Source organism: Rhizopus delemar, genomic scaffold (assembly GCF_000149305.1).
Source record: "Rhizopus delemar RA 99-880 supercont3.1 genomic scaffold, whole genome shotgun sequence".
NCBI lineage: Eukaryota > Fungi > Mucoromycota > Mucoromycetes > Mucorales > Rhizopodaceae > Rhizopus > Rhizopus delemar.
The window spans coordinates 4,753,375-4,766,613 of record NW_027137827.1 but is presented as its reverse complement, the minus strand read 5'-3'; the positions used below and the strand labels follow the sequence as shown (position 1 = coordinate 4,766,613).

Genomic DNA, 13,239 nt, shown 5'->3' with positions numbered 1-13,239 from the left:
TTCATATATGGAATATCTTTGTAGATGAGGCTATTGAAGTCAAGAAAACACCTTCAAAAGAATTTACATTTGAAAAAGGCCGATACATGTTGTTAAACTGGTATATGGATCATATCAATCTACAAAATGAAAGCACTTCGGTTGCTGGCACGGATATAGTAAACAGTAATATGATACTTATGGATCCTGAAGAGGGAAACAAGACTCAGGCATACTTAAAGCTAGAAGGATTGATCAATCTGAATGAAAGCCAACTGACGGTAAAAAAAACCTAGAGAAGTTTTGTACATTAGATTTCTTAAAAGAAAAAGATTGGTTGCGTTGGTGTTTTATTAAAGTTTGTGCGCAAGTTAGAGCAACAGAAAATAGACGAATCAATGGATCTAGAGCAATCAATACAGCCTATTTTGCTTGAGGTTTTCTCAAAGTACAAAATTTTAAAAATTTTAAAGTACAATGCCATGCTTATAAGTAATCAAATATTCTTTAAATGATAGCAATATGAGTATGCAAATTGATATTGATACCTCAAAGTAAGGCTTATAAGATATAATAATGAAGACGATATGTATAGTCATATCCTTCAAATAGATCGCTAAGTATTTTCGAATACGAATTGCATCCCAATATGCATCAAAAACGAGAAAAAGAAAGCCTTTCGCTTTTTGGTAGCAAAATTGTAATACAGATAGAAATAAACCCGTTGATGTTCTTTGTTTAGGCCTCTTGAACAAAACAAAAAGTATCCTTGGCAAGCAACGACTGAAGGAATGGATTTCACACCCTACAACAAATAAACAAATGATTGAAGAACGGCATTCAACTATTGAGTTCTTCTTGCGTCCAGATATACGAGAAGAACTTCAGGAACTTCGAGACTATTTATCTCAAATTCGCAATATACATCGATTGTTACCGAAAATAAGAGAACATAAAGCATTGTCGAACGATTGGCAATATATATTAAAGGTAAAGGCCTTAGTTCTTTTTGGTAGCTGTCTCTTATAAGCATTAAGTTTGTGTATTATACCATATGCTCGTTTGGCCTAATGGTTCAGATTAAATCCATTGATAATGCAGAGCAACTGCTTATCTTTAAAGAAGTTCTCCAAAAGATGTCATACATTGAGGATATGAAAGTTATTGGAACAGATATTAACAATTTGGTAAGCAAAAAAAAAAAAAGAGAGAGAGATTGTAATGTAACAAGACAATGTATGAAAAGATTGATTTTGAATCGAGTAAGCGTGAAGGACGGATTGTAATTAAAGAAAATGTGAATGCTGTAAATAAAACAGAAGAAACCACTGTAAGAAAGTTTAACATAAATTTCTGTAGGAACTAGATTTTTTGAAAAGGAGATATGAAAGCCTAGATGACTATTTGGTAAAAGACAAATGAAAGTAAAAGGCATTAATCCTTAAATAATTTTTTTAAAAAAGTTGGAGGTCGCTCAAGAGATTGGCGCAACACTACCGGTGGGATTCGGTGCTGCTCTAAATGTCGTATACTTTCCTCAATTAGGATACTTACTTACTTTGCCAAAATATTGCCGTACATCAGAAAATGGTAATCAAAGTGCGCATAGTAGCATTACAGCAACGAGTGAAGATACATATGATAGTCTTTTTGGGTTCAATTTACAAGTGAGTTAGACTGTGCTTTGAATTGGTGGGCTAAATTGATGAATTTTTGTAATAGTTTACAACTGCAGATAACTTATACTACAAAAACGCAAGAACAAGAGGTAAGAAAAAGGATTTTCCACAAACAAAATTTTATAGTTATATAATTTCATCCTATGTTAGAATTAGATGAGACAATTGGAGATATTTACACTATAATTATTGATAAAGAAATTGAAATCATTCAAGGACTATCAGAAAGAGTCTTAGAATATAAAAAACAATTTACTGACATAGCTGATATATTGTCTAACATCGACTGGTACGTATTAAATATAATCAATAAAAACTAAATACGCTTCTCTATCAGCTTGGTATCATTATCTGTTGCTGCATTAAAATTTGGTTATACAAGACCTACTATGACAGACACAAGTGTTTTAAAAATTATTAAAGGAAGGTAAACACACACATAGTTCCTGAAACGTATTGTAGCTTTACTAGCCAGCAAACATGTGCTTCATAGACATCCTTTACAAGAATTATGTGTTGAAACGTTTATACCAAATGACACCCATCTTGAAGGTGGAAGGGGGTTTAAATATGAACAGGGTAGCTGGAGTTTATTAGCAAAGTCAGCGAAGTTTAATAATTCAGAATTGCATTATCAAGATACAACATCTATTGTCAATAGTGTACAGGTTGTAACCGGGGCTAACTTTTCAGGAAAAAGTGTATATCTTAAGCAAGTGGCTTTAATCACTTATATGGCTCATATCGGAAGGTACTTTAAAAAGAAGGTTTTATATAGATGCTACTATTAACATGAATTCCTATCATAGTTTTGTTCCTGCGCAAAGTGCCACGATTGGTATAACAGACAGATTGTTTACAAGAACTCAAACACTAGAAACAATTTCAAAGGTTTTTCTCAATAATTATATGCGTTTACATCTTATTCAATAATCGTATTCTAGCCACAAAGTGCATTTGCTTATGATTTACAGCAAGTGCAAAAGGCTTTGAACCATAGTACTTGTCGCAGCTTAGTCATTATCGACGAATTTGGCAAAGTATGATGATATTGTAGAGTTAGTCTAAGGGCTTTTACTTACCTGCATGTCTACAAAGGGAACTGAAAATGCAGATGGTGCAGCCTTATTCTGCTCGATTTTAGGATATTTTTTGTCTACAGGAAGTAATTGCCCAAAGGTTTTAGCCAGTACCCATTTCCATGGTAAAATGTACAAAGAAAGTAATAATGAAAAATACACTAAGCAGCTAGAGATAAAGATTTGATTAGTCAGAACATTTTGTCTTCTCGAGACTGCGTTACATTATCACAGACTGATATTATATGTCAAGAAGTAAGCCGAGTAGACGATGAATCAAAAAGAGATGAGGCTGTATTTTTATATCGTATTGTACCTGGAATTGGCTACATTTCTTCCTATGGTGTATGGTGCGCTGGTATAGCAGGACTGCCGACTTCCGTTGTCGAGCGAGGTATTGGAACAAAAAAAAAAGACAGCTTACACTGATCATTTTATATAAAAAAATAGCCCTAGTACTATCAGAAAAATATAGTAAAGGAGAGGAGATTGACAGAGTGACTAATGACTATGAACAAGAGCATTTCAAACAACTTGAAACCATTTTTAAACAGTTTATTTCAGTAGATGTTAACGAAATGAACCCTAATGAAATAATCAGTTCCATAAAACATTTGTTTGGCAAAGAGTAAAGAGTAATACAATGCGAAATAAACAAATTGGCTATTAGCATAACTGTCTCTTTTGTTTTTATTATGCAGCATAATTCTTTTTTATTTTCTTTATTCAAGATTAATTTGGTCAAGTATATCCTTTATAACCTCTGGGTATTTTGTATGACCATCCACCTCAGACACTTCGAAATTTCTGATTCGACCAATCTTTACGGGTTCTAAGCCTGCAACATTAACAGCGAATGAATGAAGTCGATAAACAAAAGCCAAAACCCAATCATTGGATGTATAACAGTTAACGAATTCACCTGACACAACTGATTGTACTTGATTCCATTCTTCAATGTTTTCGCTTGAGATAGGGGCTCCCATCAGTACAACATGGTCCACCAGTCCTACACAACCTCTTTTGTGTAATTCTAATAAACAATTCCAAATGACAAGACATCCACAGCTATATGCCACCAAGTTACAAGGTCTATTTCCTTGGACTCTTTCTTGTAATACATCAGCCAATACTTTTATATATAAACTAATGAGCCTTCCTTCCTATTATATATATTCTATTCTTTCCATTTTACCAAGGCCTGCCTTTTTCGATCTGTCTACTGCGATTTGCCAAGGATTATCTATCACGTCAGCTGCTTTTAAAATAGTTGCAGGTAAGGCAACCGCAGCTTATTCACCAGAAGAAGAAAAATAAGCAAGTCATATTTTTAATTGTTTTAATAATTTACCAAAAACTGCTTTGAGGAACGTAGTCTTTGCTATTTCCATTCCTGCATACTTTGCAGCTGAGTCTCTCACAAACTTTCTGAACGAATAGCCCAACTCAAGCAACTCTTTTGTTTCATATTCTAAGCAGTAAATATCATTGTTATTACCATGCTTTCCTCCAAACGCTAGCTCCCATGGTGCCTTTTTTTACGCAATTAGTACATACATAACCTCAAAATAAAAAAAAAAGAAAGGAAGGAGACAATTACCTTGATTTCATTCTCTGAGTCTAACAAAAATCCAGAGATACAAATTGTGCAGTGTAAACTAGGGATAGGCGGAAGATCGGGATCGTTTAGTATTTGCTGAAACTCAAACACAGAGATCCCTTTCATTCGTCTATGCATTTTCCAACCCGCTAACCCACCTCCTGTCAATCCAAACAGGCTCGTCACAAGAGCCACACCACCAGCCGTTGCAAAAAAACTAGCGCCAGTGATACCAACCAGGAATGGCGCCAATAAGGGAGCAGCCAATCCACCTGTCAGGGCAATGACGGCCCCACCCCCCAAGATACCTGCACCTGTCGCAGCCCAACGGAGCGCTTTATTTCTCTTGCTACCTTCTTGAAGTGCCTTCTTAGCCGAGGCATCCATGTTGGTAGTATGTGATGCCTGTTCTTGTTGCTGTAACGCATAATAAATTTGCTGAGATACGCTTCGTTCAACTGAATTTAAATCGCCATGTGTCAGACAGAGGACATGCTCAAGTTCAAGTAGAAACCGTCTAGATCTTGAGTCATAATTCATGTCTTTCTTTTTATAGCCATATAAAGATAGTCCTATTAAGTCAAGCATGATGTCAATGCGTATATCTTTGCCTTTTTCTGACAATATATCAATTGCTTGACCTAGTGTCATTGTATTCGATACTATGAAAAAAAGTGTGAACGGAAAGTTAGATGCTAGGAGCTATGTTTTGTTATTGCTACTGTCTATATCTTTGTTCTTTACCAAACTGCTCTTGAGTTATGTTCAGATAAGTAAGTATAGCTTTCCAATAGTTGGTTGACCAAGGTTCACCTAATGAACTTTGAGTCAATGCTTGACTTGAAGCGCGTGTAATGGCTAATTTCTGATCTTTGCTCCATTCTTTTACTGATAGATTTATTAAAGGTTGATCGTTTGACATTTTGTTTTATAAAAAAAAAGTGCCATTTATTTTTTGGACCTTAAATTTCTGCTTTGAAAAAAGCTAACGGGATTTGGAAAATTAGTATTTTAACTAAGCGAAAAGCTTGTTTGTTTCCATGCTTTATTCATTTCACTGTCAAGCATTAATTAAAGTGATACGTTTTTGATAAAAGCTGACAAGAGCCTCATACAAATAATATACACCAGATATAGGAAAATTATAACAAAAGATAAAATAAAATGCATATGAAAAAATTAATGGAAATCTACTATTTATTAGCTTGGTTTCTACATATCGCGTAACCCACATCCCTTATGCTCAAAATCAATTTACTATTGAAGAAAACAAAGGACAATAGTATACTGGAGTTATTCTACTCACTCAAACTATATGTGAGCTTAGATACAGTGTTGTTTCAGGCCCAGATTTACAAAAATGTGTTCAAATACAGCTAAAATAATAGATCAAGCCTTAACAAGAAGCTTTAGTTTCGAAAGAATATTTCCTACAACCAACTTAAGGAAAGGGTTATGAAATATCCATGAATGAAATGACTGTCCATAGTGATGATATAAGAAGGCACACTAAAACCGATGCTCTTAAGAATTGTCGCATGCTGGTATAGAAAGCAACTAGTACCAGAAGCAGCAGGTTGTATATTTAACCTTGCTGGCAGACCTTTGTTGCAATGATAGGACTGTTTCTATTTTTTAAGCTTGCAAAAATATGAATCATAACTTGATTATTATTTCATCTACAAAGATCTTTCTGTCTTTAACATCATCTATTGCCAAGTTTTGTAGAAAAAGACTTTGTCAGTTTAAAATCCATCCACCACTAAAAATCGAGTATATACTGCGATGCATCATGTAACACAAAATATTAATTGGCTGACAAGTGGATCTTCTCGGACCGTTGCAGATTCACTTTTAAATAATGAACTATCATTTCAAAAGACCCATGAAGAGAAATATTTGATACACTATAGAAGCTAAACAGTAGAGAGGCTACTTTAGAAATAATTTGTTTTTCTTATATAACAAAAAGAAAACGAAGTGGTGTTTTCTCATGACCTGATTGTTTATCACCCTTTCCGAATGAATCATATTTTAAACTGGTTGAAAGAGAGACTAGAAATCCAGTTTTTACCAACTTTAGGTTCATTTTTGAAATTTCGGTACAGAAAAAAAAAAGAGCCTTAATAAAATGCGCTAAATAACTCTGGAGCCAAATTTTATTTAACTGATAAATAAGTGTTCTCTAAGTCATATACAGAAATGCTTATGCATTATATTTGCGTGCTTGTATTGAAATATCTTACAACTTGCAACTTATTTCCCAGGTTTTCCTTTATAAATAAAAAAAAAAAAAAATTCCGCATGAATCTTGTTTTTTTAAATATAAAGAAGCTCATCAACAGTATGAAAATCAACTATTTTATGTATGTTATAAAAAGAGACAGAAAGAGAGAAAGGGAAAATTCTGTAACTTATTTAAGTTAAAATGAATGGTTTCTAAACAATAATAATAATAAAGTAGATGTTTATGCCAAATCACCAGATTTTGTCACTTAAAAAAAGTTTAATATCAATTTTTTTATCTTTTTTTTTTTTTTTTTTTTTTTTTTTGTTTTGTTTCTTTCCCTTGCTTCTTTTGAAAACCACTTTATGAGATTCCTTTTTTATTTTTTACTTTTCTTGTCGACATTGCAACAATGCTTTGGAACAATTACAATACTCGTATGAATATTCAACTTGTTCTTTTTCTTTGCGTATTAATGCATCTTAAATAGGAAACCAACGATACCCTGGTAGATCGTTTAGCAGCATTTGGTCCTAGAATCGATCAAATTATTACTGGCTATTTATCAGCACCATTAAATGACATGTATGGGTGCTCTGCTGTGAAAAATATTACTCAAAAAAATTGGATCGCAGTCTTAGAAAGAGGTCAGTGCTCATTTTTACAAAAGGTACAGGCGATGCAAGAAAGTGGGGCGATTGCTGTTGTTGTAGGAGATAGACATTTTAATGGATGGGTGACGATGTATGCACCAGGTAATAGTAAAGCGTGCTATGTTGCTTTTTATACTTATAGTCAATAGGTGATACTTCAAATATTCATATTCCAAGTGTATTCGTAGCACAATATCAATACAGGTCATTATTAAATTTGTTAGCGTACAAGAATAATTCTCTTTTAATTGAAATCGCAGGTGATGATCTATTGGCTTGGTATGTGTTTGTATACAAAATGTGTAATGCCCACTCACATATTCCTTTTGATGTCTAGGCCGCTGTTAGACATGTTACTAATTGTCGTCTTATCACCTGCTGTTATGATGTTCTTTATTTACTTAACTTGGCAACTACGACAACGTCAGCACAAGCAGAATGATATGGCACCCAGTCAATTCGTTGCCAAGCTACCTACTTACATTTTTAGAAGAGAGAAGGTAATTGATACAGATCATATGGATTGTGCTATTTGTCTAGAGGACTATTCAGACGGTGAACAGCTGAGGGTTTTACCTTGTAAACATGAATTCCATGCTAAATGTGTTGATGCATGGCTCACATCACACAAAAAATACGCAAGTGATTCAAAGATAGTATAAAGCATTCAACTAACCCTGCTTATAATAGTGCCCTATTTGTAAATTTGATACTTGCCAAAAGCCAAATGATAAATCAAGACCTAATGAACGTACACCACTTTTGAGTGCGTAACGAACGATACCCCATCTCTCTTTCTTTTTCTCCATCACGCACATACTTTATCACAAATAAATGATATTGAGGTACACTATATTTATTTGCCATACCGTTCATTATCGTTTGATAATAACGGGGGTGCTGCATGGCTGTCGGATATATAATTACCAGTTTGATCTTAGAATCACTCTATGTTCCTTTGTAAGGAGATAGACATATAACTTGCTGATATTGCCATTCATAACATGTTTGCATAAAGCACTATGTTTATAGAATAAAAAAACGGAAGCTGATAGCTTATTGGTAAGATCAAGGTTAGTACCTTATCACAACAACTTTAGTCATATTATTTACATTTCTTTCTCAAAATTCGACAGCTTTGCTGCCATTTCGGTTAACTTGATTGCTTTATAAACAAGAGTTAAAATTTTGTATTTGAGATTGAGTTGGCGTGTTGTACAAAATTGGATAGGTGTATTGCCTATGTCAGTGGTTGCTCAGTGGAGGGCAGGTGATATGTCCCTTGGTTTACATAGGCCTACTAATTGATGAAGGATCCCTGTGGATCTAAACAAATACTCCATGAGCCTTTTGTATCGGTTATTAGAGTTGTTGAATACTGTAAAAACAGGTGAGTACCATCAACAATCAGGTTGATTTCTTCTTTGCTGATTTTAAAGATTTTGTACACACCTGAGCTTGAACAAATCTGGAACATCCTCGATTCTGACTTCTTCTGAAATTGCACATTGAATCTTTCTGCATGCACAGCGTGCCGTTTCCTAATGTTTGTGATGTTTTCGTTAGACAAGCTCTTCATGACGAGATCCTTTTCGGTAGACAGTAATTCTATTTGAATAAGTTACAATAGTGTCGATAATAAGAACATGAACGACTGCAACCAGTTTAAAAAGCTTCAAGATATAGACGAATACAATATATTTCGCATTTGAAGTTTTATAATTGATCTCCCAAGATGATTGCACAGCAAATTGGTCATTCCTAGATCATCTTTCACTCCTCCACTTATTGAATTCATTTTCTTTTCTCACTTTTGATAATTATGCTTTGTTGCATGAAGAAGTATTCGAAAGCATAATCTTTGCAGATACTTTAATGAGATATCCTTTTGGTTTCCTTGGTTCATGCTGATTTAAACACATTCATTTTTACTGTAACAAAACTAGACAATTGACAAGAAGAAATAGGCTTTTTTCTATTGCCATAAGCAAGATAACAAAGATTATCTTCGTAATAGAGCTACTGATGTGCTATTATCTATGTATGTATATCCCTGAATATTCTCAACTAATAATGCATTCTGCTGTCGCTTTCTAATTTTTTTTACCAACATCAGTGAATCCGAGCAGTGTGTAAACGTTAATCATGTTTGTTTTGGATTAGATTACTCATCCCATAACAGACAATCTATTCAAATTCAAAAGGATCTTGTAACTCAAATACTTATTTTTTTTTCCCTATAGAATTTAAAATATATTAAATCTCTCTTAGAAAACATGAGAGTCCTAAGAAGTCGAACATAATATATAAGCAATGCGTCATCAGAGGTTTGATCTGACTGTCATGTGAATGTTTTGTGAGACATCTTATCTCAATGTTCAGTTCACCAAAAATCTTGAGCATTCGGCAATTATTCGTTAGACATTGGCAGCCTTTGGTAAGTTTAGGCTGGTGAACGCTCGAATAGTTCACTATATTTAAGCATTTGTAAATTTCATTTAGTTTAAAAAACACGTGTGTTCTCAAGTAGCCTAAACCAATCCCAAAGATGATGACGGTGCTTTGGAAAAAAAAATTCTTTTCATCAATCATAATTTAGTTCAGACAAAGCGTCTGTGCTAGTAATTCGTTTAATACAATACAATTGAGCAATGTTTACTGATATCGTACAAAAAACTAATTAATTTCCCTTAATGGTTTTGTATGGCGATCCGAACTTTATAAACATTCAGCAAGTGATACAAACTGTTGACTATATATACTAATTTGTTAAGAGATCGTCCTCCTTAGACTAGAATGCCTTGCATGCGAGCTATTCTTTTTTATTATTATTAATGTATACAAATACCTTTTATAATTTTTCTTTATCTTTCATTTATCGTCCTGTCATAATTCCAAATGGAATAACAAACTATTGACTATATAACCTGTTTATGTTCCCAAAAAAAAAGGGACTTCCGAAATGCACAGTCTAAATTCTGGTCTAAAGTCTAGGCATTGATGGTGCTATTTACCTGTAATAAATTACCGTGATAAAAAAACGCGGAAAATTTGATACTACCAGGCAGACGCAGCAACTTCTTGACAATGGCTGGATTATCTAGTATTTCTTAACAAAGTTTTAAGCTCTACTTAAGCTATTGTCCTGATAGCGCTATGTTTTCACTAACGCAACCCTATATGATTGGTAAAGACATTATTTTGTTAACTAAAAAGAGAACAAAAAGAAAAAGAAAGGAAAGAATGTTCTTTGGATAAACAAACTGTACTGACAAATATTGTCAGTCACTTGTTGTTCATTGCATTACTACTGTTATATCATTTTATGGCTACTTTTTATCCTCAGGCATCAACATAGGTGGTTTTTTTTTTTTTTGTTATCTGGTGAACAAAAAAGAATGAGCAGAGGGGTTTTATGCTCAACCACAAGTTGTTTTGGTTCTTTATGCTTAGCCGATTATATATATTAAAAGTGCATTGATTCAAGTAAATAATTGGAAAAAGTGGAGTTTTCAGCTATTTGAAATATCGTTTGTAGTCGGCCAATCGAATTAAATATCTTATTTTTCAGTGATTGAGCGTAAACTTCTTCAGAGTATCCTTTTGCTTTGCTTTTCTCTCCATCAATTGCTTTCTAAACATCGCACAACATGGTGATAACTTCAAGACATGGGCTTAGCAATTTCATATTCAGCTCCACTCATATGAAGATCAATCCAGGGAGACTCATAAGCATTCAAGGGACTATGCCAAACAAAAGGTCTCTTCAATGAAAATATTGCTTATGGACCATGTCGTCGCATCAAAATGATACAAAAAATCTCAAATCGTATCTAATTTATCCAATTCTTAATCCTTAAACCCATAGAGGCTTTTTCAAAGTGGATGATCATTGTAAATTAAAGAACTGACCAACGTAAAAACAAATAAATAGAAACGGTGAAAAGGTTGTGCCTGTTTATTTACACTTTTTAATTTCTTGTATTACACACTATATTAATGACAAGGGAGTGAACAGAAAAGAAAGGCGCTTTTGTGTGCGCCTGTTAAATGAAATGAGGGTATTGATATTATTTTTTCATAGGGTTCGTTAGAAATGAAGTTCAAAAAATGAAGGGTATAAGGAGAGAAGCGAAAAAAGAAGAAAGCATAGAAAAATGGGTTATCATAGAAATGGGGCATATTCGTGTGTGTGTGTGTATACTAGAGCTGAAATAAAATTAATGCCACTTTGGCTTTCCAGAATCTTGCTTGTGAGTACTAAGTCTAGATGAAGGCCTTTGCTGTGTAGATGGAGAAGTAGAGCGTTGTAAAGAAGGAGAAGCAGAGCGTTGAAGAGATGGAGAGGCAGCGCGCTGTAAAGATGAAGTAGAGCGTTGAAGAGATGGAGAAGCAGCACGTTGTAGAGAAGGAGAAATAGAACGTTGCAAGATGGGCGGTGATGATTGACGAGATAAGTTTCTAGTCATCTTTACACTAGAGGGTCTTGGTGATGGTTTTACTGCGGACGTATCTGATACACGTCTTGCTGTACTTCTTTTCTTCATCTCGATTGGAGAAGAAGAACGAATGGAGAGTTTGCGTAAAGTTTCTAACTAAAGCATGAGTGATTTGGTGATTGAACAAGGGTATATGTACCTTCATCTTCCTTTAAATGATGATCTTGTTGTTGCAACACTTTTCCGGATTGTTTCGATTTCTCAATTAATGCGATTTCTGCTTGTTCAATCAAGTGTTCTACTGCTAATTTTACACGTTGAAATATCCTATCACTTTCTTCTTCGTCTTCTTCAATGCTTTTAAATGAGAAAACAGACTAACGAAATATTATTTTAGAGAATAAATAAAGGATAATAACCTTCTTTGTTATTACTTCATTTTGATCATCTTCGTCATCCACTTGCTTATCAGATATGGGTGTCAGAGGCGGCTCATTACTAAAATAATATATTAATTACAAGTTTGAAAGAATAATATCATGCTTACTTACACTTGCTGCAATCTCTTTTCCAGTTCACTTATTTGCAATGCTTGCTGTTTTAACTTGGATTCAAGAGTTGTGTTCAATGACAACAACGTTTGGTTTTCTATTTCAAGATCAGCAATCTATTTTGCAATACACAAACGTTCAATGTACACACACTAAGCAAATGGGCTATATTTGTTTACCTTTCGATTTGCTCTTGCTTCGTCCAACCAGTGATCATTCTTGCTTCCCTTGTTAACAAATTCTCCCTTTCCATTCATTATAGTTCCGTGCCTTACTTTGGCTACTATTTTGATATTCTCTTCCTCTTCTTCCTCTTCTTCGTCTTCCTCTTCATCGTCCTCTTCCTCTTCTTCTTCATCAGTCATACCATCTATACTATCTAATTCATCATAATCATCATCATCATCATCATCATCATCAGCATTTACATTACTGTAATCAGAGAAAGCTGTAAAGAAAGTTGATCTTGATACAGTTGAGTTACTTCTTGGTCTTTGTAAGAATCGATGAGGATTTACACCAACTGTATTCACTGATGATTTAAAGTTATTTAAATTATTTTGAAAAAGGGATGCAGGGTTAAATATAGTTGGTTGTGGTCGACTGTTGGAAAATGTAGAAAAGTTTGAAATAGTAGAGATTTCAGAAGGTGAAGATGCCATAGAACAAGAATCTTGCTGGCTGAAATAAAGCGGGGGCGAGGGACGTACGATATTTAAAGCCTTTGGTAACGGCCTTTCTTTAGCAAACATGTAATAAATTATAAAAAAAAAAGAAGAAAAGAAAAAAAAAAAAAGAGGAAAAAAAAAAAAAAAACAAAAAAAAACAAATGTTATTTAAAAAGGAAAGTAATAATAATTTTCTTTCTTTCTTGTGTAATACATTATAGTTACAGGTACAAACAAAAATCTTTTGATCATATTTTACAATCACCGCCTTCCGCATCTTTTTTTTTTTTTTTTTTTTTCCTTGCAAAATCACGCCTTCCGCATTTACACCAGAAGAGATAACCAACAATACAATGATCATGGT

General features: G+C 33.9%; 4 protein-coding genes across 4 annotated transcripts; 2 read left to right on the top strand and 2 right to left on the bottom strand.

The window, feature by feature from the left end:
• Window positions 1–1,049: 1,049 nt before the first annotated feature.
• On the top strand, window positions 1,050–2,089 carry RO3G_01839 (uncharacterized protein; the record flags this gene model as incomplete). Its single annotated transcript, XM_067656430.1, has 6 exons — window positions 1,050–1,166; window positions 1,339–1,386; window positions 1,443–1,646; window positions 1,702–1,747; window positions 1,923–1,947; window positions 1,996–2,089. 6 exons carry the CDS (start codon window positions 1,050–1,052, stop codon window positions 2,087–2,089), a joined length of 534 nt encoding a protein of 177 aa, XP_067512531.1.
• Window positions 2,090–3,459: 1,370 nt separating this feature from the next.
• RO3G_01838 (uncharacterized protein) lies at window positions 3,460–5,259 on the bottom strand (the record flags this gene model as incomplete). The annotated part of the gene is made up of 6 exons (XM_067656429.1): window positions 3,460–3,770; window positions 3,933–3,992; window positions 4,089–4,269; window positions 4,338–4,357; window positions 4,496–4,999; window positions 5,082–5,259. The coding sequence occupies 6 exons, from the start codon at window positions 5,257–5,259 to the stop codon at window positions 3,460–3,462; spliced, it is 1,254 nt and encodes a 417-aa protein (XP_067512530.1).
• Window positions 5,260–7,243: 1,984 nt separating this feature from the next.
• On the top strand, window positions 7,244–7,991 carry RO3G_01837 (uncharacterized protein; the record flags this gene model as incomplete). The annotated part of the gene is made up of 4 exons (XM_067656428.1): window positions 7,244–7,319; window positions 7,367–7,496; window positions 7,555–7,717; window positions 7,908–7,991. The coding sequence occupies 4 exons, from the start codon at window positions 7,244–7,246 to the stop codon at window positions 7,989–7,991; spliced, it is 453 nt and encodes a 150-aa protein (XP_067512529.1).
• A 3,446-nt stretch (window positions 7,992–11,437) lies between these two features.
• On the bottom strand, window positions 11,438–12,869 carry RO3G_01836 (uncharacterized protein; the record flags this gene model as incomplete). The annotated part of the gene is made up of 5 exons (XM_067656427.1): window positions 11,438–11,808; window positions 11,856–12,033; window positions 12,091–12,154; window positions 12,208–12,323; window positions 12,387–12,869. The coding sequence occupies 5 exons, from the start codon at window positions 12,867–12,869 to the stop codon at window positions 11,438–11,440; spliced, it is 1,212 nt and encodes a 403-aa protein (XP_067512528.1).
• Window positions 12,870–13,239: the final 370 nt, after the last annotated feature.